General features: G+C 41.8%; 1 protein-coding gene and 1 pseudogene across 1 annotated transcript; one reads left to right on the top strand and one right to left on the bottom strand.

Annotated features, from left to right (window-relative positions):
• Positions 1 to 6449: 6449 nt before the first annotated feature.
• LOC136546410 (uncharacterized) lies at positions 6450 to 13657 on the bottom strand. The gene is made up of 15 exons (XM_066538390.1): positions 13279 to 13657; positions 12800 to 12888; positions 11822 to 11888; positions 11631 to 11746; positions 11131 to 11197; positions 10985 to 11033; positions 10469 to 10554; positions 10087 to 10340; positions 9958 to 10013; positions 9396 to 9481; positions 9020 to 9112; positions 8128 to 8563; positions 7483 to 8003; positions 7148 to 7376; positions 6450 to 7052 (listed from the first exon to the last, which is right to left on the bottom strand). The coding sequence occupies exons 1-15, from the start codon at positions 13456 to 13458 to the stop codon at positions 6748 to 6750; spliced, it is 2634 nt and encodes an 877-aa protein (XP_066394487.1). The 5' UTR covers positions 13459 to 13657; the 3' UTR covers positions 6450 to 6747.
• A 5318-nt stretch (positions 13658 to 18975) lies between these two features.
• LOC136546409 (putative wall-associated receptor kinase-like 16) lies at positions 18976 to 22159 on the top strand (annotated as a pseudogene).
• Positions 22160 to 24587: the final 2428 nt, after the last annotated feature.

The raw sequence follows: 24587 nt of genomic DNA, 5'->3' as shown, positions 1-24587 counted from the left end.
TTGGAAAAGGGCCCATGTCGCCTGATGTGTGTCCACGTTGCTCGACGTCTAGTGTCAGCCCGACCCGTCTTGCGATCTTACGAAAGGCATAACTTTGTCATCCAGACTCTGAATTGGTGAACCAAAATTTGATTTTGTGTATCTCGACAAACTCTTCAACATGGTGCATTCAAAATCAGCATTTGATGATGTGTTTACCTTGTTCCTACACTCACATAGTCATCACAACTTGTGGAAATTGTTAGAAATAAACCCTATGACTATGGTTTATGTCATTTATATCACCAAATTAGGCATGGTTGATGGTCTAAAATGAAGTGTTAATGACCATCAATAGTGCGCGCACCGACGCCTCCGTGAAGGTCCCCAACCACGCGACCACCTCAACTCTAAGTTGTGGCTGGGGCCTCGTTGGAATCCTTCCACTCTAATGATGGATGGCTTGGACGGCAGAAGAGGAGAGGTTCACTCGGAGGAAGGCATCGCACTTCATCGTCGCCATGACCGCTAGGAGTTGGATTGAGAGGAAGAAGAGAAGGAACCGGAGAAGGGATAAAGGCGTTGCGCCCATGGAGGCTCCCCTTTATAGCCCCAATCAACGCGCTGTGACCGGCTCTTGGCCCTCCGATCAGCGATCAATGGCTAAAGGGGACCGCTGGGGGACGGCTAGGCACCCCTTCAATCCCTATGATGCTCCCAGAGCGGTTACATGATGGTGGCCACGTAGTAAAGGTGGAATCAAGGAGGGCATTGACAATGAGTCAAGTCCCTGCTCCACTTTCCACCAGGCGCGTCGCCCACTCCGTGCACACCTTCTAACGGGACTTGAGGGGATCCGACTCTGCTCGGGCCCACTAGTTGCTCTCAATGTTCTAGATCCACACGCACCAAGTGCCATGGCCTCTCTCCCGCTGGATCTGCTCCACGTGGCCCAACATCCCATCTCCCAAATGAAGTGGGATGTCACCGGAGTGCACGCCATAACTCCACCGGTAGGCGCGGTAGCCTAGACACCATCAACCGCCTACGCAAGACGTCAGAAGGTGGGGTGCACCCAAAAGTCGCCTCGCCCATTAACAAGGAGGCCCCACGATGGCCTCGGGGGCTACGCCAACTCCCTAGATGGAGAGCCCAGCCCCCCAATCGACGGACGCCCGGGCAGCACACCTCGAAAACCAACCAACTCCCTAGAGTTTGATTGGGAGCCACTGAGTGGTGGACCCAACAAAGGCTCCCAATGAGCTCAATGCGCTCCCGCGCCCCAACCAGTGGCTGCAAAGGTTGGCCCCAGAAGGTCGGTCCGAGAAGATCGAGGCCTGCTATCGTAGCCCCTAGAAGGGCGTGGCGTGTCAGGTGATCATGTGGCCTCGAGCCAGAGCCCAGATGCTCTCGATCACCCGACCCATGGTAGGCCAAGATCAAAAAGGAGGGTGCCTCTAGGCCTAAGGTCAGCAACTCCTAGACGAGTTCACCAAACCCTCACTCAGACCACAGACTAGCACAACATAGGTCAAAAAGGGGTTAGCACCACCATCGCTTGGCCTCGATAACCGAGCGCTCCCATCATACAGGGGAAGGGCCCCACGTAGGCCATAACACTCTAGTCATAGGAAGACATCCCTGCCATGGCTAAGTTTGGTCACCAGAAGATCGAATTCAGCCCTTCGTTGCCATCACGAACCACGCCAAGAGAGGCCACGAAGGGCTCGAGGGCTCCTGACGAGATCCTAACATATGGGTATATTAAGCCTCGGGATCAAAGGTTCTCGACTGAGAGACCCTCGGCTGATCCCCCTAGGATCACCCTAGTGCTCGGGGGCTATACCCATCGGGTACGCTCGCACACGCCCTCAGGTTAAGGAATCAGGCTAAGCCTGAGCAAGCCTACCACCTCTGCTCAACGCTTAGGGGCTCGCCCGAACTCGGGGCTCCCGATCAACGGGGGCCTGGACCTAATACTTTGCCTCTTCCTGGCCTTAGGCGCTGGCCAAGGCCAGGGCACAAGAAGACACGCCCTGAGCCACCAAGGATCGGGGGCTCCTCGGCGCTGCCAACCGCTCCCCCAACAGAGTCATGCATGGGGGTGTGACACAAGAAGACAAGTTCCTTCGTGACCTCCAAGGGCTCAAGGGCTCCCAGGCCCATGCGTCAACCCCTTGAGCCAGCCTCCTTCGCCACCAAGAAGTCTCCAAAAGGCGCACCTGGGGAGGCCGGTCCAAGCCGACATAGCCTGACACTTAGCGTGTTAGGACAGAGCAGCCAGAGGATGCCTAGAGCTTCTTTGGCTCCTCGACATCGCCACGGTCCATAGAGCGCCGCTGGAAGACTCTCTTGGACTCCGGCGCATGTAGACCATAGGCTCAACCCCCCAAACCGTCATGTACCCGACCTATCTCGATATATAAGGGATAGGTCAGATCCTAAAGGGAGGATCAAAGATAGATCATTCTGTTCCTCACCGATCCGCTCCTGCTCGGCACTAAGAGCAGAGCAACCTAGAGAGGGGCACCGAGAGCTCCTCCATCTCACCCATCATCTTCCTCCTCTCCGACGAGGGGAAGTCTCCACCGGCGGCGAGGCAAACTTAGGATTAGCACCGAGCTAACCCCCTACCAAATCTCTCTCTTTCTCCTATACACTCTGTTGTAACCCCCCCCTCTAATTTTGGATGCTCTTGAGTATAAGGATCAATCAGTTGCTGGACGTAGGACATCGATCAGCCCAAACCAGGATAAACCATTGCGTTCCCTCTGTGATTTTTGTGTTCTTGAGTCCACTCGAGCCACCGGAGACACGTACTTTGACATCACCTCGAACAACAATGTTTGTTGTGGTTTAGACCCCGCGACAGTAACCGTTGAAGATTCTTCATTGTTAATTTGTTTTCCCTCAAGAATTATCTAATTCTTTGCCATTTAACAAAATATATTGTGAAGATAAATAACGACCGTTGGTCATAAAGAAAAACAGTAAAATGTTGAAAGCTCCCTAGATTCTAAGGCCCTGTTTGGATCCATGGATAGTCACCTTTTAATCCTTATGGATCCAAATAGAAGGGCTAAACGTGAGAGCTAAACTTTAGCCCACCCTTTTTTCATTAGCCCCTCCAAGGTGGGCTAAAGAAGGCTAAAAGTGGTCCTGTGAGGCAAATGACGCATATTACCCTTACCAATCACCATGCACGGCTGTGCATGGTTATTAATTATGGGTAAATATGTAATGGTAGGGTACATGGCTAATCTTTGGCCCCTGGATCCAAACAGCTCCATGGGCTAAACTTTAGCCCCTTCATTCTAAGGGATAATCTTTAGCCCTGGGCTAAACTTTAGCCCCCATAGATCCCAACAGGGCCTAAATGCAGGCATGGTCTCCAACATAAACTTTGACTTGTACTCCCCCGTCCTAATATATAAGGTTAACCACTTTTTATTAATGTCTCATATACTCTCTCTAAAGACACGTACATCGATGCAGTAGTACTAGTGTTGAGAGAGATAATTAAATATGTTTCTTGGTCTTTAAACCGGAGGTGGTTACATCTTATATACTAGGACAGAGGAAGTAATATTTGCAAATGAATGATGTTTTATTTTTAGTTATAGTTTTTTGTGAACCAATGACGTTCTAAAGTTGAAGGCTACGTATTGTGAAACTATTTTCTATAGTAACATCAAATGTATGCTAAAATCTATGTAACTTTTTATATATATTAATGATCCAGTTTTTTTAAGAAAAAATTTACCGAGTAGAACTTTAAAACGACCAACCTTTATACTAGTTGAATGGGAGTACGTAGCAGTGAGCCTAAGATAGTTTTAAGCCCATAACAGATAAACTACCGGCATGCATGTCATCTTGTAAGGTGACTTATTATATCAGAATTTTCTTTTTAGATAAAGGACCGAGGTTCCATTATAAGTTACATTTTTCAATAGTTAATTTTTAAAACGGAATGTTATGATTATACCGACCAAACGATGTTCAACACAAAGCTAGCTTCCCTACGACCGTGGAGGAGTTAGGGTAACTGGATCTACTTCCGCCGTCCTAAAATAACATTTGTCCACATACATACATAGAAATATTTTGGGATATGAGCAACTCCAAGCGACTTTCTATATCCTTACTAAATGCTAGGAATAGAGATTTTTTATGAAAAACTACCATGGCTCTCAAGAGTATCCACGAGATATAGAAAAAAAAAAGTTGGGAAGTGAAAAGATATAGAAATCGGTTTTTATGCAGATGACTCTCCAAACGATGATTTAGAGAGTGAGATTTAGAAAAGCTCTTAGAGATGCTCTAAATAGTGTACAAGCCACTGTTCCTAAAAAATAGGATATTTTAAAACGGTTCGCTTTAACAATGTCCCTTGTTAAAAAACAAAAAAATTAGGTAGGGGACTCCCCTGCCGACTGTTAAAAAAACAATATTCCTTGTTATATATGTTATGTTTTCAATAAGCTTTATTTAATGTAATAAATGAAATATATTTCTAGAATTTTTTTTGTTAAGTGAAACCTTTTTTCCTCAACAAAGTCTAGAGGCACAAAATTTGTCTTATAATACGCATAACCTACGCGGTTTTTTCCAGAACTAATTATAGCAAAAATCACAAACACCCTCAGACTACGAAAAGTGACTTATACAGATATATAATCTAAGACGCTTAGGGCACTTTCAATGCAGAAACCATCATAGTTTCTATGGACGTTAATTGTAATGTCACCTAAGCATTTTGTTGATGTAGCAAGATAGTTATTAAAGAGAGAGAGCGAAAATCATAGAAACTGGGTCTAAGTTAGAAACCATGTCTACACGAGAACCAAGACATGAAGGAATGTGATTGGTAGAAAATGGAGAGAGACTGTATGTGATTGGATAGAAAATTGTTCTATAGAAACTATCCATTGGGACCATGGTTTCTATATGTAGTGTCTGGAAATTAATAGGTATAGAAACTACATGTAGTTTTTAGCATTGGGACCGCCCTTATAAGCAATTTGCAAACTAACGGATCTAGGTATTTGTTTTGATGAATAAGGTAGTCCATCATCATCTATTAACTCTTCACTTTTTTATTTGGTTCGTGCAATGAAATGAGTTGTTTCATCACCACTTCATTCATCGTAATCTAACAATTAGTATAAGAATGAGGAGTGGGGTCATCACTACACATTCACACTAAATTTAGTAAATAGACTCATGATGCGCCACCTCTTTGGATGGAATGGTTACTGAAACCAAAGGCCCTATAAAGTCATCATAGGAAAACTGGATCAAATTAATCACATCCAAATGCTTAGGTGATCTACCAAGCATGCATGTGAAATGTGATTAATAGGATATTTATCCATGCTAAAGTCGTACTTCCTCCTTTACAAATTATATGCCAGTCTAACTTTAATCATATTTAAAAAAAACTATTTAACATCTACAAGTTCCAAAACACATCATCAAGACACATTTCATGTAAAACTGATTTAATTTTTAATGTTATAGATGTTAGTGTATTTTTATAAAACTTATTATGATTAGAGAAATTTTAACTTAATGTGGAACTAAAACGACCTATAATAACGTAGGCTATCTTACCATTTCCTTGTTTCCTATCGTCAGTGCGAGTTACTCTCTCCGTCCCAAAATAAATATTGTTCTCACATCCTGAGTAGTCAAACACTCTTAACTTGACCAAATATATACAAAAAAAATTAATACTTATAATACATAACTAATATCATTAGATAGATCATTGAATCTATTTTCGTAATAAACTTATTTAAAGATATAAATATTGCTAATATTTTCTATAAACCTAACCAAATTTACTAACCAAATTTAAGAAAGTTTGACCGGCATGAGTATCGCAGCGACAATTATTTTATGACAGGAGGGAGTACACCGTTGTTAGCGCGGAACATCTTCCGGTCTGGTCTGGTCTGTGTCGCGTGCTCCACCATGACGACGTCAATTTCTTCTTCGGTGCTCCCTTCAACCTGCTTGGACTTGAACGTATGGGCGCTGGTTACTTGCGTTACTGGGAGGGGAAACCGAGACGATTTGCCTCCGTCGGCGACAGATGCGGAGACCAAGAAACTCCTGTGGCAGACTCTCACTTTCAGAGCCAAAGACTTGCCTCGGTCGGCTCCATATGCGGAGACCAAACTCCTTCTGTGGCAGACTTTCAGAGCTCTGAGTTCAGTACGTCCCTGTACAGGAATTATAGGTCCAACCAGTTGATCAATTCGTCCGAAAAATCAAGTTTGCGAGTTTGAGTTTGTCATGCAAGACATTTCTAAGCACGTGTTGCCCTTTGACGACAACGGAGATAATGGACGCTCATTCTGTGACTGCTGCTCAACAAGACCGCCACAAGAACAGGCCTCTAATCACTAGTTAGCCTCGGAAATTTTCAGATCTCAGCATTCGGAGTGAATTTACACACAATGTCTCAAAAAATATTCTCGTCTCAAACTTTACTGGATTCCATGTTCAGTGCAAAATTTTAAAATCGATGTGATACATCCTCTCGGAGAAGAAAAACAAACAGGTTAATAAGTTTACAGTTACAGGGAAGCAATTATCACGATGTGGTGTCACCATGCACGATTACCAGGTGTTTTGAGTCTAAAATCATGTGCTATAATTCCCAAGTGGCTAATGTGTCTCCTTAAGCAACTGAAGTGACTGAAAACAAATAGCCAACTCATAGGATACAACTACCTCCTGTGTAATATACGTAGTAAGCTACTCAGCATCCTTAGCATCTGAAATTTCGATGTCAGATGCTTTGCTTTCAGGAAAACATTCTTGATCGTCCGCCTCAGTGGCCTCAGTGGCACAATCAAGCAGCTCGTCTGATCCAGCAATCTCCTGGCTGGGTTTCTCTTTATCCCCTTTGGGGATTTTGAGTCCAAAACGCAATGAAATCCTCTCAAGCAGTTCTTTCCCGTCTAGTGGAGAAACCATGACACACAAATTGGTCTTTCCTTTCCAGCAAACGATGGCAATGGCCGAGGGATCTGTAGCTATGGATCCTATATCCTGATGCCCTGAAATTTTAAGAAAGATGTTCAGTCATCATCAGATGTTTCGCTTGCTCAGGTTTTGAGTTCAATTTTAAGATGCAAAGAATAGTTGCTCTTACCTTCACGTAAAACTACGACACAGCAACCTGGAAGCAAAGCTGAAGCTTCCTCACCAATTTTTGCATCCACAAAATCAGGAAACTTAATAGTCCTGTACTGTAAAAGATGCTGGAAGTCAATTGCAGATGCATACAGAATCTGTTTTGTGATGTATGGAAGGAGGAGCGGCAATCCCTCTGATGACAACCTAAATGTGCATGGCGAACCTTCCTTTGAAGACTGCCTTTCCTGAAAGAGAGTGCAATGGTAGAAGAGAATCACTGTGTTAAACAAAAAATGTAAGATCTGATAATACTTTAGGTTGATAAAGAATAGAAATTAATTGGACACCTACAAATATCTTTAGGCCTAGTGAGGTGATCTTAAGCCGCTCGCCAACTTTTATGTTGAGCTCCAAAACATCTTGAACAGATTTTGACACATAGTATATTCTCTTAACATGACTAGCATCAGGATTTCTAGTCACGAGATGACCTTCAAGTCGAAATGAATCCATGATACCATAGAAAGATACAATACTTTTGACTGTCACTTCATCCTTAAAAAATATCACAGGGTCAACCCCTCTCCACCTGCCTTGGTTCTGCTGCCTCCTCCTATCTCTTGTTCCTGCTTGACCCTTTTCCGTCTCATTAACATTCACCTTAGAATCCACTGAGCTCTTATCTTTCGAACTTTTGTTATCCCTGTCTCCATTTTGTTCTCCATCCAGAACATTTGTATTATCAATCACTTGCTGATGCACTATATTTTCTTCAGATGATGCCTTATCTGATCCTAAATCTTTCTCAAGTTTCTCAATTTTGTCTTTTGAAATATTCTGCTCACTTTTTACCCCATCTACCACCTGGTTCTCTGAAAAGGTGTGATATTTACCATACTTAAGCACTAGGAAGTAGAAACCGTAACTGTAATGTATGTGAGATTGATGTAGTAAACAACGAAATATGCAGGATAAATGAATGTGGAAGAATATTACCGTTCAGTGGGGAGAGTTTATGAAGGACTGCAATGAAAAACGCCCCACTGTTCTGGTCATGAGGAACAATTCTCATACAGCGATGCAGTGGATAATCTGAATGTTCTGTACGGATGGGAGTAGAATTTAACTTTTTATAACTACTAGCTGTAACTTCACCAAACTCGCAATCAACTTTGGTTCCCTCTTCGGTTTTTAGATTGTCACCATTATTGCTGTCATCAATTGTTATATTTGTTTCTTGTTCTCCCTCTCCCATGTCTGTTGAATCTTTCATGTCTGCATCAGCTACATTTGTGTTGACCTCAACGCTGCTGCTCACCGTAAGACTATCTTTGCTGCCTTTCCCAGAGGGAAACATACTTGGTGATATCACATGCTTCCTGTAGCAAGGTACATCTTCGTGAACACCAAACCAAGACCCTCTATCCCGTACCTGCAGAGCAGAATAAAATTTTACTAGCTTGAATTATAAAATTTTATGCAGACCACAGAAGATAGAATTGTGTGACTCAAATGTGGATACCCAACTGAAAGTGTACAATGCAAACAAATACTATAGACAGAGAAAAAATTGTAAACAGGTTGAAACACATGTTGATAGCCACAGATTATTCTTCAGAAAGTGTCACAATAAAAAGATTTATTTAACAAAAGGAAATAAATAAACAACACAGTAAAGCAGAAAGTGTACAATATGAAAATGCAACTTCACATGTACTAGCAGATGCACTGTGCACTGCTGAATGACTAAAGAGGTTCTGTGTCATGTGCAAAAGTTTCCTGAATGTGTTAGCTTCCAGAAAGGATACCAAACCCTAGGTTCACAGCATTTAATCATGAAAGACAACATAATATATTTAATATGAATGATTTTAGAAACATGTATTACCTTCCAGGTGCTAAGTCCAGGACGACGGGCTAATTCAGGTAGCTCATTAGAAACATTAAGAAGTTCAACAGAGTCCCCACATCTCCGCAAAATCTGTGGAGTTATGCAGAACACTGTTGATGTTACAAAAATGTACAAAATTGAGAAGCTATAAATGAGTAAATTACAAAATCAATATATGAATATAATATAAAAAAAGAGCATGTCATGTTGGCCAAGCATTTCTTGGATAACGGACTTAATATGCCTTGAGCACTATTTTTCAAGGAGAAATCAAACAACAATGTAAGTACCAAAAAAAAAAGAGAAGAATATTTGACCAAAACAAACATTTATACAGTAAATGTTACAGTTAAAATCAACAATAAAAAAATACCTCAGCAACAACAGCTTCATTTTCAACAGGGTTCATTGAACATGTTGAATAAACCATCCTCCCACCCACTTTGAGCAAACCCATACCTGAACAAGCAACAAATAATCAAATATGCAAACCTAATCTCATGAGTAACAAATCCCTAATAGCATAAATAATGTAGCATTTACTCGCCATAGTTGGAGAAACATATACGTATATAAATTTCATGTCAGTTTCCGCAATACATGATTGATTGTGAAACAAACCAGATTTTATGCTTATGTATTGTTATCCTATATATAAAGAGTAAATATATAAAGAGATTTGCAAGTTCTGAAGGAGTAAGCTATCAAATTGGCAATGCAATCAAATTCATGAAATATTTAATGGAGAGCCACAACTACAAGGACCTAAATCATAATCAAAGAATGATGACAACAGTTCACTTGTGCAAGAAGATCAACAGCTGAACACTGCAAAGGTAAATGTTAAAGCATTTCAAAAAAAAAAAAATCTAACATAATGAACCAACTGAAGAGTTATGAACCAGGTAATGCTCCAAGCATGTTTTAATCCTTACCACGCATAGCAATTTCCACTTGCAGGCGATGAAGTCCGTTCCCCATACCAGCATTCCTGAATAGTCAATCCAATTGATAAGAATCTAAGTGAACACAGTAGCAAAATGAACAAATGAATCAGTATTTACCACTTCCTCCACATATCAGGAGCCTTACGGACAGTCCCATCACCACTACAAGGCACATCACAAAGAACGCGGTCAAACTCCAACCTCTGCAGCTTTGCCTCATCCATACACACTTCTGAACAGAACTTTGCAAGATTACAACCAGGAAAGTTTTGTGCTTCATGATTTGTCACAATCAGGTTAGCTGTGCACATTCTCTTGGTTTGGTGAATAAGAAGATTGCATCTTTGCACATCAACATCATTAGCTACCACCTGATTACATGGGGGAAGCATCAGGTAGGATAACTAATGACACAATCAATACCTTTCTGAAAACCAATAGGAACCCAAAAAAACGTCTAAGTACATCATTTACATGTGATATATATATTGAAACATACCAGGGCATTTGGAAGCAGTCCAGGCTTCGTTGACTGGTGAATCATCTCAAGTAACTGGAAAGTTTTAGATCCTGGAGCAGCACACACTGCATCAGATAATAAAAATGAGACCATGGTTAGAGAAATCACCAGTCTCAAGACAAAAGCTGAATACTATGACCAAGTGAAAACTGTTTGCCCATGATTAAGTTCAAGATAAAGGCTAAAGGTCAAGCACAGAAAGTTTCAGCTTTAATGAGAGATCCAGCTAGACTATGGGTAGTCGGACACAAGGTGTAACTAGAATGGTAATCAATTTTCTTTTTTTTCTTTTGACCTGTTTACTCACGTGCAGAAAAAATATCAGTAATTTTAAACCTGTACATAACTATTGCACAAACTTGTTAGCTGAATATCTGAAAACCTCACAAACTGGAAAAGGTAGCCATTAGACAAACAGACAGTACATGAGTCACAGGCTGTTACTTAAACTACACAATATGTAAATATCGTGAACAAGGTTGATAGATAACATACTGTCAAGAATATGATGATCAGGTTGCACATTCAGAAACAGTGGTGGGACCTGCAACAATACATACCATTGAAAAAAGATTGACCCAAGATATGCATAATACATAAATAGTATAGCACATCCCTGAAAAAAAGAATCAGGTACCCACCATACTGACAGCCTCTTGCCTAGTTATGTTGCCAACTTCGTTCTCTCGCTTCAAGAATTCATGAAAACTGAGTGATAAAAAAGTTAATGTTGAACTAACAATTATCTCACTGGAATATTAAAATGGCCAACGTGAATATCGCAATGACAGAAACTATTACACACAACAATAGTTTTCAACAAAATCATTTTTTTCAGAAATAAAGAAAAGGAAAACCTTTCTTTACATGACAATATGGCATTAGTTATTGCGTACTTATTTGCATATGAATACACAGCCAATGCATCTGCAAATATGGGGCGACACAAAAAGTTTATGTACTTACTTTAAGTTAGCACCTCAAAACTCTTACAAGGACCTTCAACATGAAAACATAATATAATTTCTACATACTACTATTTGACAAGATTCTCTCAAAATATACCATATACTACTACATACTGCCACTTGACAAGATTAGCTCAAAATAAACATCACACATCATCTGTAATTGAGTTTACCTCTCAAGTGCCTGGTTTCTCCTCAGCTGCATTCGAGAAAAGTTCAAATGCCATGCAAGATTACCCGGGTACCAAGGCAAAGGCCTAATAGCATCTTCTTCATGTTCATCCTTCACCTGTCAATGATAAAAATAGAAAATGTCAGAAGCACTAACTCTAACTTGGACTTGTGCATGGGTTTTAGAAGCAACCTCAGTCTCTAATGATTTCCTGAAGTCGTTTTCCAATTGCAAGCAGATATCTTGAAAAAACTGACAGCTGGCAAAGAAAACTTTAGCTTGCTAAAATAGAGTAATTAAACACCTAAATAGACAAAGCAATTAATCTCAACTTCTGGAAAGCATAAAAGTAGGGAAAAATCTTGGTAAAACTACTAGAGTATTTTGTACAATCACTCTGTGGAACTACATGGTTGCCTGTTTAGGTTCTTGCAAGATGAGCATGTTACACGGTGAATATGCACAACAAAATAGTTGATGAACCATAGTCCATATTCCATAGCATGAAAACAGAGCAAACAAACCAGAATAGAGATATCATAATCCTTTATAAAAATATAAGAGCAAAAAGGGTCTAGGACTATGTGGGGATCGATTCCAAAGTCCATTAAACAAAGCAGTTTTGTCTATATGAGTCAATCAGACCAACAATGGCCCGATATTCTTGTAAACAGCATATACAACATCAAACTTGATTTTGTAATGAAACAAGATCAGGTGAATTTGGTTCCACTTCCAAGAGTAAGGAAGCTTTAATCAATAAATAATTCTTGCTTGGAAACAATAAAGATTTCATAAGACAACAGGGCCGCTTTCAACTTTTATATCTCAGAAGTCAGGACTCAGAAGGATAAGGTGGTATGTATAGTTCTCACAGTTTAACAGCACATCAATGATCTTACAACCTAAACATACAACCAAACACACCAGAATAGCCAGGAAACTGTCGGATTGTTGATCTAAGGCAGAAGTGTGGGTAATTGCTAATATATAGTCACAGAAAATTACCATACCCAATGCATACACTTCTATGCAGCAGTAATCAAGAGTGTGGTACCTAATATTGGTTCATAAGCAAAGTGCTTTCTCATTCAGCTTAGTCAAAACAACCTAACAAACAATCTAGCAAAACTTATGTATCCACCTTCATACTTGAGAGAGACGCATTACCTCGCATTAATCCTAAAAGTGGCAGGTAGTGGCTTCCGGAGCATACTCATGAAGCTATCCCACTCTTCCTCAGAAACAATTTGCTGCTCCTGCAAGACAAATGCATGTGCCAAATTGAACAGGATTAGCAAAAAAAATCCCAATCCAAAGTTTCCGAAATTATACATCCAACTGAAAAGCTAAAATTCTACAAGAAATCTACAACAAGATAATGAACCTCACTATAGGCATACGGTGAGAGAAGAGCTTAATACTACAAATACAAATTGCAGTAGACTCGTATATCTGCGACTAACAAACTCATAGCTTAAATGAACACATCAGCCCCTACCACATCAACAAATCGTCATAAGTACAGCTTACATGAAGAGCAACCTCGAGGTATCCCACCACCATCAGACTAGCATCAAAAGTTAGCAGCGCTTGGGACAATAGATCGCAACAGGAAGCAGGGCGTGATCTGAAGCAAGCGGCAATACCTTGTAGTACTCCTCGAAGGCCGGGTTCTCAGTGGCGAAGGGCTGCCACGAGGGATTACCTTCTCGCCCCTCGCCTCCTTCGCCGGCGGGAGGACGCTGAGGGTTGTGCTTCCAGACGTTCTCGCGGCCCTGCTTGAAGTGGCGGCGCTGCGTGCGCCCGCGCTTCCGCCCGCCTCCCATCCTACCCTTCTGTCGCACGCGTGCGCGCTCCTTCGTCCCCTCGGTGGCGGCGTGCGAAAAGGCACCGGTGGTGCGAGAGAGACGACAGACGAGGGGTTTGCGTCTGACGGTCTGAGCCTCTTGAGGTTTAGGAGCGGCGGCGCGGCGGCGCGGCGAAGAGCGCGGATGCGGGTTGGGTGTGAGGGGGGAAAGCTGGGAGGGAGCTGGGTTGGGTCTCGGAGAACCGGCGAGTGGAGCCAGTTGGGCTCTGAGCGGGCTGGTCAAGTCCCTCGGTGCTGGGCTCGAATGTAGCCCGCTTCCTACTGGATGGGAGTAGGGGCCTGTTTGAAATTGTCCTACTGATTTTGCTCACAAACCTCACCGTAGAACATGTTCGTAAGCTTCTAGAGCATTTTTTTATGTTCTCTTAATTTTACCTTTTTCTAGAGCAGTGTTTGTGAAGCGGTGCTGCTTTGTGGATTAATGCAGAGTACTATTGACATCCTGAAAATACACCTAGCTGCTGTTATTGCCTAGTTTCTTAATCGTCGTATTCAATCTGGGCTAGTGATGTGAGGACTACAAGAATTATTTTTCTGTCAACGGTAGTCATGTGATACTTTTTGCCTGGCGTTCAAACTCACAATTATTGTTGCTTTTACCGAATATTTGCACAGCACCAAAGATACTAATTATCAATAGCTTGTACCGCGAGATTTGCACAGCAAACAGCACCAAAGATGCTTCATCCGTTCTAAATTATAAGACGTTTTAACTATTCATAGCTTTTACTAGCATCTAGATACGTATTATGTCTAGATACATAATAAAAGCTATGAATCTAGAAATGTTAAAACATCTTATAGTTTGGTACGGATGGAGTACTAATTATCGATACCTTATACCATGAAAGATCTGAAAAATATTAGGACATGGTAGGCATGTCACTCGTCACTTACTCCCACATAAACATGAGATTGCATTTTTTTATCGGCAGTGCTAGCGCACGGATGTCCGCACGGACGCCCGCGTCTACACTTGGTTTCCCGGCGCGCCAGCGTTTCGCGTGCCCACGTGGGACCGCTCACTCTGCCGTGTGCGCCCGCTCGGCGGCGCCCCAGCAGCTGCAGCAAGTGGCTGCGACAAGTGGGTCATGTTGCGACTTTGCAACATGTGCAATATTAGATCTACTTTTGCAACATCCGAATGAAACATTTGCAACATACGTCCGAAAGCAGTTGAAACACCTGCAACATACGTCTGAAACACTTGTAAAAACACATGAAAACACTAGAAAGCCAGTGCAAGCATATGCAACATCCAGATGGAACACTTGCAACATGTGTGTGAAACATATGCAACATCCAGATAAACACACTTGCAACTTACTCCTAAAAACAGATGAAACATTTGGAACAGACGCTTGTCACATACGTGTATAGCCATTGCAACATATGCAACATCTCGATCTACTTCTGCAATATCCATGTGAAACACTTGCAACATACCTCTGAAATATTTGAACCATACGCTTGCAACATGTCAGGTGCGACACTCTAGTGCGCGCGATCACCATGTCTGGCATGCTGAGGAACTCGATAACCACCTTAATGGGTAGATCGGGGTTGGGAGGCGACGGAGCGAAGAACACCACGGACTTGGCCGCTGGGAGCTTCTTTCGCTGGGGCACCAGGGCGCGAGGAGCCTCGAGGCGGGCGCGAAGTATGGCACGACCGCGACACCCGCGCCGTCTCCGGCCGTAGGAGGAGGTGATGAGGAGGACGTCGACGCCGGCGACGGCGACGAGGGCGGGGGCGGGCAGGAGGCGCGACTCCAGTGGCAGAGCCTGATGTCGTGGAGGCGGGCGAGGGCCCAGGGGCGGAGGAAGCGGAGGTGGTCGCCGCCGGTGACGGTGGACAGGGAGCGGAGCTTGCGGCGAGCGCGCGAGGCGGAGGGAGAATTTTTTTTTAGACACTCGCACCACTGCATTGCCATTTTGTATGGACTAGTTGCAACCAAGCCTCTAAAAAATCTATACTGTCAATGTACAATAATACTATCAGCAATCAAAGATACCAGCCGAAGCATCTCAAAGGGTCAATCACCACAACAATCTAGTACTTCCTCCGTCCTAAATTATAAGTTATTTTTACTTTTTTGAGAATCAAAGCATCTAAGTTTGACCCTATTTATACAATAAAACAATAACATATATGATACTAAATAAGTATTATTAGAAAAATTATTCATTATATTTTTATATTATACCTATTTGATATCATAAATTTTTATAATTTTAATTAAACCTGAGATGGTTTGACTCTAAAAAAAGTTGAAATAAATTATGATTTGGAATGGAGGGAAGTTCTCATGGCTGCTTCTGCTCAGCCTTCAGGCCATGTGGGTGCTCGCCGCCGCCGTGGACGTCTTGGCTGTGCAACAAGGTGCGGGGACATCGACATCCCGTACCAGTTCCCGCTTAGGCCGCAGTGCGCGATCCATGTGCAGCAACTCCGTAAGTACTGCTGATGGCGGATGCTGTTTCGTTATAAGAGAAAAACATTGTATTATAGCTAATAAGCATGACTAATACGATCAAGCAAATAGGCTGGTTGCTCTGATTTATGAAGAACAATAACCACCTCTGTTCTTCTTGTGATGCTTCGTTCGACGTTTACAAAACATGTAATCATTGCCGCTTTGAGAGCTATACTGCAACGGAAGGATGCATGCATATGCACGCAACGACCACAAGTGGTCAATTCACAAACTGCGCGTAGTGGGGTAGGACTGGGCATCAGTCCCGGTTTGGAAACCCCTTTAATCCCTGTTTCATAACTGGGATTGCGAATCTGGAACTAAGTGTCCCTTTAGTTCCGATTCTGGTAACCGGGACTGATACCAATCGGGACTAAATGACCCCCTAGGTATTGCACCGGGGCTAGCACCTGTAGTCCCGGGTGGTGTTCTCAACCGATATTAAAGGCTCTCTTTTTTTTCATTTCATTCCTTTTTATTTTATGGTTTCTTTTCAATTTAATTCTTTTTTGTTTCGATTAGCTTTTCGTATATGAATTCTACGCTGCTAATATATATCACGTATAAGGTTTCGTTCGAACATTATAAATAAATAACACACTAAAATATATAAAACTACATATATATAAATATTTCAAGAGGTTGCATGAAATATGTACAAATAAAGTCACAAAAACCTTATACTGATTATGTCCTTGGGATTTCATTCGACCCTAATTATCTTCGGTCGTATGGCTACTAGGTATTAATTCTTTAGGGACATAGTGGTACGCGCCTTTGGGATCTATGGCCCCATCCACAAGAAATCCTATCAATGTTTCTTGAATTGCTTTGATCTGAATGAAAGAAAAAAATATGAATATATATATATATGATTATATATATCAATACAATGATAATAAATAAATTATGTATACTTTTTACGTACTTCGATGATCTCTTCACTTGTTCTCCTTGAGTACTCCATCATAAACTCTAGACGTAGTATCCACATAAGCTGTTCCACGATCCCTGCTGCAGACATCACTTTACGAGAAAAAGATTCATCATCAACCAATGAAGCATGATAATAATGAATTGAACAAAATAAAGATACGGTGACCAAGTTAGTACTTATTGGGTATTGGACTATATTCAAAGGTATTTTCCACTAACCATAATGGCGTTGTACATTCATTGCCGGTTCTCTGCATTACATGAGGTACACCACATGATTAATTAATATCCTATGCCACACAACTGTTTCACGTACTCTCGAACATTAATTTATTAAAGCCTTGTTACAATGTTGACAATCCCAAATAGCACTAAACAAACTAAACCTACAATGCAATTCAGCAGAATAAGGATTTCACGATCAATTCCAAGTAAAACAGATAGACTATTCTTCTGCTGGTTCACTGCCTCATCATACAAAGGTGCACTCTCATCAGTCGCCTCAGTCGCCTTTACAAGAGATTTTTGGACGTGCTCAACATACTCTTTCTCCCAGTACCAACCGTCACATGATCCAGTGTCATCCCACTGAAATTATAACAACAAATCAAGAACTTTAATCAAAATCATCACGAAAAATGGTTACAAAGCATAACAAAACATGACAAGAAAATTACTCACTTCGCAATCCGGACACGTGTAGAAGATACGCCCTTAGTTGGGACCCCTTCTTCTTCACCCTGTACTCCTGACAGTCTTCTGCCCACACTTGCCGCACACAATGAGAGGGAGGTCCGACCTCAGTCGCTTAGGGACTCCATGCGAGGCCGAGGACCCAAAAGCAGTCGCCATCTATGACTCTCTATACTCATTTTCATCAACTACTATAAATTTCTCATTTTATGAACCATGAAATTAAATGAGCTATATACTAAAAAAACCTTTTATTTCTCTATTTCTAAACCATGAAATGAGGCAATCAAAGGTGCATACTAGTTTTGATGAACTACTATAAGATTTCTTCATCTACATATGCAAACTATCAAGTGATTTTGAGCTCAAATAGCATATAAATAAAAAATATCCACCATTATTTCCAATCTAGAAAACTAAAAATCTCTCTATTTCTAGACCATAAAATGAGGCAATGAAAGGTGCATACTAGTTTTGATGAACTACTATAAGCTTCCTTCATCTTCATATTTAAACTATCAAGTGATTTCGAGCTCAAATGGTATATAAATAAAAAAATCCATCATCATTCCCAATCTAAAGAACCACAAATTTCTCTATTTCTAGACCACGAAATGAGCGATGCTAGTGATGAAACATGGGAGGATGAAGTTGGTAACCTTTAGAACCGAAGAATGGATGGAGGAATGAAGTCTTCACCAATCCCGCAAGCATGAACTCCTTCCACGAGCAAGAACAGAGAGCAGGCAAAGAGCTTGAAATGGCTCGGGCTGGGAAAGGAAGAAGGTGAAAGTATATAGCCCGGGACATGTAGTCTCGATTTGTGGTATAAATCCGGACTACAAGTACAATTCTAGTCCCGATTATAGCTACCAACCAGGATTAAAGGTTTAGTCATAGCTGGTAGCTCCAACCGGGATTGGAGGGCGACCTTTAGTCCCGGTTTGAGCCACCAACCAGGACTAAAGGTCCCCGCCTGCAAAAGCTGCGCCTCTAGTCATTAGGTAGGGGACTTTAGTCCCGGTTGATAGCTCCAACTGGACTAATCTTGTCTTTAGTCCTGGACAAAAAAAAATGACTAGGACTAAAGCCTAGAACCGAGAGTGATTCCCGAGATGAAAATTGCGAAAAAGAACTGGTCAGTCCATCCTTTGGAATATGTCGTGCGTTCACATTCACATCTTGCGTAGTTGCATTGTGTGTTCTGTCAATATACTACGATATATTAACACCACTCTACCTTCTTTATATGTAGATGCATGGATCGATAGAGAGTATAGACAGACTACTGCCAACAATTATCAGCAACCAGATATCACGAAAACCACCCAAAGAACGAACCAGACAAAAACTCCACATATCATGAGAGACATGGTGAAGTTCTCACGGCTTCTGCTCGGCCTTCCGGCCGTGTGGATGCTCGCCGCCGCCGCTGCAGCGGCGGACGACGTCCCGGCTGCACGGGGTTCTGGCTGCGCAACAAGGTGCGGGAACATCGACGTCCCGTACCCGTTCGGCTTAGACCCGCAGTGCGCGATCCACGCCGGCTTTCAGCTCAATTGCACCACCGTCGGCCGCACAACCAAGCTCTTCCACAATAACCTGGAGGTGATCAAGCTCTCTGTGCAGGATGGCAAGGCCTGGCTCAAGACTTGGATCTCTCGGGAGTGCTACAACCAAACCACCAGCGGGACGTTGTAACTTGTACGGCAACTACGCGTGGATGAACATCACTGGCTCGCCCTATGTGCTATCGGCAGATGATAACAAAATCATCGTCCTTGGGTGTAATAGTTTCGCCTACATGCGCAGCCACTCCGTAAGTATTGCTGATGACGTTGTACGGCAACTACGCGTCGCTTCGCTGAAAAAACAAGTTGAAACATTGTTCCCGCTGATTTATTATGAGAGAAAAATACTATTCCGGCTGAAAAAGATAGATTATAAGAGAAGCGAACATGGCTATATACGAAATCATGAATGAACTCGCAGCAAGCTGATCGACATATAGCACCGCTGTGCAACACTTGCAGTACATCATCGGCTGCTTGGCGACATGCGACGTCAACATACCACCCAAGAACGGCTCATGCTCTGGTACTGCTGGTGCTGGGTGCTGCCAGGTGGACCTCCCGAAGGGCGTGCGGGTTTACCAAGGCTTTTTCAACTCGTTATACAACACGACTGCGATATGGAGGAACACCCCTTCCAATTATATAACTGTCATGGAGAGAGCAGCCTTCAGCTTCAGCACCACTTATCTCACCTCTCCAGTGTTCTACGACAGAGACGACTCAAGGTCTCCTGTCGTGATGGAATGGGGGATTACGCAGAAGACATGTGAAGCTGCCAAAATTGACAAGACCGTGCCCTACGCGTGTGTTAGCAACTATAGCGAGTATCACGAATGAGGCAGGCTATCTATGCAAGTGCTCCAGGGGATTCAAAGGCAATCCATACATCGCAGGCGGATGCACAGGTTCCACTTCAGCTCTATTATTATTCTTTTATTATCCAGTTGTTGTTCTTTTATTTCAAGTGCTCAAGCAGAGATTTTACAAAGCATTTTGGTGTTGTCTCAGATATTGATGAGTGCCAGGACAAGGTTACTTACCCTTGCGCTGGAATATGCAAAAATACGGGGGGGGGGGGGGGGGGGGGGGGGGGGGGGGAGTAGAGAACAGACATTTAATCCTCTGTCAAAATGGGATCTAGTCCCGATATTTTTTGCGCCCGGAACTAGAGAGATCTTTAGTCCTGGTTGGTGACTCTAACCGGGACTAAAGGTCCCTGCCCAACGGCTACTACGCCAGACAGAGGTGGCAGGGACCTTTAGTCTCGGTTGGAACCACCAACCGGGACTAAAGGTAGACTTTTACTCCCGGTTGGTGGCTCCAATCGGAAGTAAAGGTCTACTCCCGGGCCATGGCTGCGCCGGGGGTTGAAAAGTTACCTTTAGTCCCGGTTGGAGCCACCAACCGGGACTAAAGGTCCCCCTTTATATCATGGACGTCTCCTTCTTCCTCCCTAAGCCCGAGCTCAGCACATTTTGAAGCTCACTGCACTAGTGTTTTTGATGTTGTCTCAGATATTGATGAGTGCCAGGACAAGGTTACTTACCCTTGCGCTGGAATATGCAAAAATACAGTGGGGGGTTATAATTGTTCATGCTCGCCGGGAAAAAGTTTGATCAATGGCGTTTGCATAAAAAAGCAGAAATCAGTTTGGATGGCGCCAGTTGTTGGTAGGTTTCGAGGAAGTTTGCATGCACTTGTATTTTTTTATGTGCCCTGCGTTCACCTCTGATGGGATCTGTGGCATTTTTATTTAGTGCTGACTGCTGAGCAAGGGTAAGCCAAGGTGATCATTTTGAATAATTGTGCAGGTGGAAGTGTTGGACTTGTCGTTCTTGTGATTGCCATTACTTGTGCATATTTGATCCGAGAAAGGCGAAAGCTACACCGGATCAAACAGATGTATTTTCGACAACATGGTGGTCTGCTGCTATTTGAGGAGATGAAATCACAACAAGGTGTTGCATTAAAAATCTTCTCCGAAAAAGAACTACAACAAGCCACGAACAGGTTTGATGAACAGCATGTCATTGGTCATGGAGGCCATGGAAAAGTCTATAAGGGAGTTTTGAAGAGCGATGCTAAAGTAGCCGTGAAAAGATGCATGACAATTGATGAGCGACAAATGAAAGAATTCGGCAAGGAAATGCTAATCCTATCCCAAATCAATCACAAGAACATTGTCAAGATCCTCGGCTGCTGCCTTGAAGTTGAAGTGCCCATGCTAGTATACGAGTTCATCCCAAATGGTACGCTGTTCGATCTCATCCATGGCAACCATGGCCAACACATCTCCTTGGGCACTCGCTTGAGGATTGCCTGTGAGTCTGAACAGGCCTTAGCTTACCTCCATTCATGTGCATCTCCACCAATCATCCACGGTGATGTCAAATCGACCAACATCCTCCTGGATGGTAACTACACAGCAAAAGTCTCCGACTTTGGTGCATCCATCCTAGCACCAAACGATAAATCACAATTTGTTACACTTGTCCAAGGAACTTTTGTGTACCTCGACCCGGAGTACATGCAAACATGCCAATTGACAGACAAGAGTGATGTGTGTAGCTTTGGAGTTGTTCTCCTAGAGTTGCTCACAGGCAAGAAGGCATTCAACCTTGAAGGGCCTGAGCACGAGAAGAGTCTTGCGATGAGGTTTCTATATGGGATGAAGGAAAACAAGCTTGAGAATATCCTGGATGATCAAATCAAGAACAATGACAACATGGACTATCTCGAGGAGATTGCAAAGTTAGCGTGTCAGTGCTTGCAGATGAGTGGTTTGAATAGGCCATCAATGAAGGAGGTGGCAGATAAGCTTGATAGGCTAAGGAAGGTCATTCAGCACCCATGGGCACATGAGAATTCTGAAGAGTTGGACAGCTTGCTTGGAGAGCCTTCCCCTATGGTCAGCTCGGCGGTTACTACAGTCTTTCGGTATTGCAAAGAAAATTGCTATGGGCTTAGAGTCAGGACGCTAGTCATTGTAAAGTTTACATGGTTGGTAGTTTAGGCTCTTGTAAGATAAGCATGTTACAAGGTGAACAATGTGCACAAAAAAATGGCTCACTAACCATCACTACTACCGATATCCTTTGTAGGAGCGGCTCCTGATAGTTTGTAGGACCAACTGTCCCTACCAAAGAGTGGCTACAAATGCCCGATTTGCAGGGGCGACAAATTTGATTTGTAGGGGCTCACTATTTGTCGCCCCTACAAATCATTTTTCAGAAATTCGTGAATCCGGGTAAAAAAATGAATTGTTTTTTTTATCCGGGCAGACCCCCACCGGTCAGCCACACGTCGCAAGCTCGCAAGCGTAAAATCATGCGCTACGCGGCTGTTAGGGTTCGAACCCGTGACCTCGGGCTCACGCGTTCCCTCCTCTAACCCGAGCATAAATTGATTGTTTTGAGGACCTAACCAAATTCAAATAAAAAGGTTGTCAACTATAAAGTTTTATAACTTTTTGAGATTTACAACTTTTATTTTGGTAGTTTCTACATCCGAAGTCGTTTATAAAATTTGAATTTCAAATTTGAGAAATTCAAACATAGTTTTCCTTGACTTTTTTATTTCAAATCAAAAAGTTGCCAACTACAAAGTTTCATAACTTTTCGAGGTCTACAACTTTTGTTTTTGCTATTTATCCATCCGAGATCGTTTCAAAATTTCAAATTTCAAATTTTTTGAAATTCAAATATAGTTTTGACGAGATGATCTCAAATGAAAAAGTTGTGAACTATAAAGTTTCATAACTTTTCGAGATCTATAACTTTCATTATGATAGTTTCTACATCTGAGGTCGTTTGAAAATTTTAAATTTTAAATTTGAGAAATTCAAACGTAGTTTTCATTGGTAAAATAAATTCAAATTAAAAAGTTGTCAACTACAAATTTCTATAACTTTTCGAGATCTACAACTTTTATTTTGGTCATTTGATCATCCAACATAGTAGTAGTAATATTGTTCACAAGTTTTACATATCCCTCTTATAGTTTATGAAACTATAAGAGCGATATGTAAATTTTGTGAACAATGTTACTATCACTTTATCGGATGAAGAAATAACCAAAATAAAAGTTGTAGATCTTGATGAGTTCTACAACTTTTATGTTCATAACTTTTTTCAGTTGAAATCATTTAATATTTCAAAATGATGTTTGAAGTTGCTATTTTTTAAAATTTAAAATTCAAATAGATAAAACATAGTTATATGAAAAGATGGACAAAATAATAGCTGTAAGAACATAATAAATTGATAGAGCATGATTTTAGAAAAGATGGACAAAATAATAGCTGTTAGTACGAGGGAGAAATACTACTTACAAGTTTTAGCAAGGATTAAAAAGAGAAATCAGTGTTCTTCGATAATTTCAAAATTAAATTTCAAATAGCATTTTGAAACAGTAAATCATTTCAAATGAAAAGTTGTAAACAACAAAGTTTCATAACTTTTCAAGATCTACAACTTTTATTTTGGTTATTTCTCCATCCGAGGTCGTTTGAAAAATTCAAATTTTAGTGCTTAAGTTTTACTATTCGGTGTCTATTTGTAGGAGCGGCTCAATCTCCAGCCGCCCATACAAATCAGAGCAGCCCCTACAAATGGATTTGTATGAACGACTCATTTAGGCACCATTTGTAGTGGCAGCTCAATATAGAGCCGCCCCTAAAAAAAAAGAAGACGTTACTACAAATCTTTTTTTAGTAGTGCATGGTCCATAGCATGTAAATAGGATAGCTTAGTCCTTCATAAAAACAGAAGGAGAAGGTCTATAGCAACAAGGGGATATGTCCAGAGTCCATCAAACAAAGTGTTTTTGTCTACGATTAAATTCAGACCAAAAAGTCTAGAGTCCAAACATAATATACAAATATTTGAATTAGAACAAAGCTATAATACAACATCTAATAAAAAAATAGAGTACTCCGCAATTTAAGAAGAGTTCAGAACTTCAGATACAGAGTTTAAAGGTTATATAATGCTAAAAAATTAGACGTTTGGACATAAATCACTCAAACACTTGGCACCTGCCATAGTCCAAGTATGAATCTCTTCCTTGGTCTTTGCTAGAAGTGAAGGAACTCGGCTTACAATCCTGCTCTGAAATCGTCTGTACAGCACAGGGCACACTAGCTCGTCCAATCCTGCTCTAATCCTTCTTGGACAAATTGTCAGCTGATTTGTATCTGTGATCATTCACACAATTATCTATATGACTCAAGCTAAGCCATGGCTAGAGGGGCCAAGGAAATAGGAACGTGAGCAACTGAGCAAGCAGAGGTGAGAGGGAGAGCGAGAAAGATTCTTTCCTTTTGAATTTTCAGAGTTTTTTTTTTTTTTTGAGGGGTTTGAGTTTTCAGAGTTGATGTTCTATTTTGTGTGTTTTGCACATCACAATAGC

This window comes from Miscanthus floridulus, chromosome 3 (genome assembly GCF_019320115.1).
Source record: "Miscanthus floridulus cultivar M001 chromosome 3, ASM1932011v1, whole genome shotgun sequence".
Taxonomy (NCBI): Eukaryota; Viridiplantae; Streptophyta; class Magnoliopsida; order Poales; family Poaceae; genus Miscanthus; species Miscanthus floridulus.
The sequence above is the reverse complement of the archived record's forward strand: the minus strand, read 5'-3'. Positions and strand labels throughout refer to the sequence as shown.

Coding starts and splice junctions, on each gene's coding strand:
- LOC136546410 (XM_066538390.1), bottom strand. CDS start 13,458: ATGGGAGGCGGGCGGAAGCGCGGGCGCACGCAGCGCCGCCACTTCAAG. Junction 11,198..11,630: donor AGAAACCAGGCACTTGAGAG/GTAAACTCAATT, acceptor TTTATCACTCAG/TTTTCATGAATTCTTGAAGC. Junction 10,014..10,086: donor CCTGATATGTGGAGGAAGTG/GTAAATACTGAT, acceptor TTGACTATTCAG/GAATGCTGGTATGGGGAACG.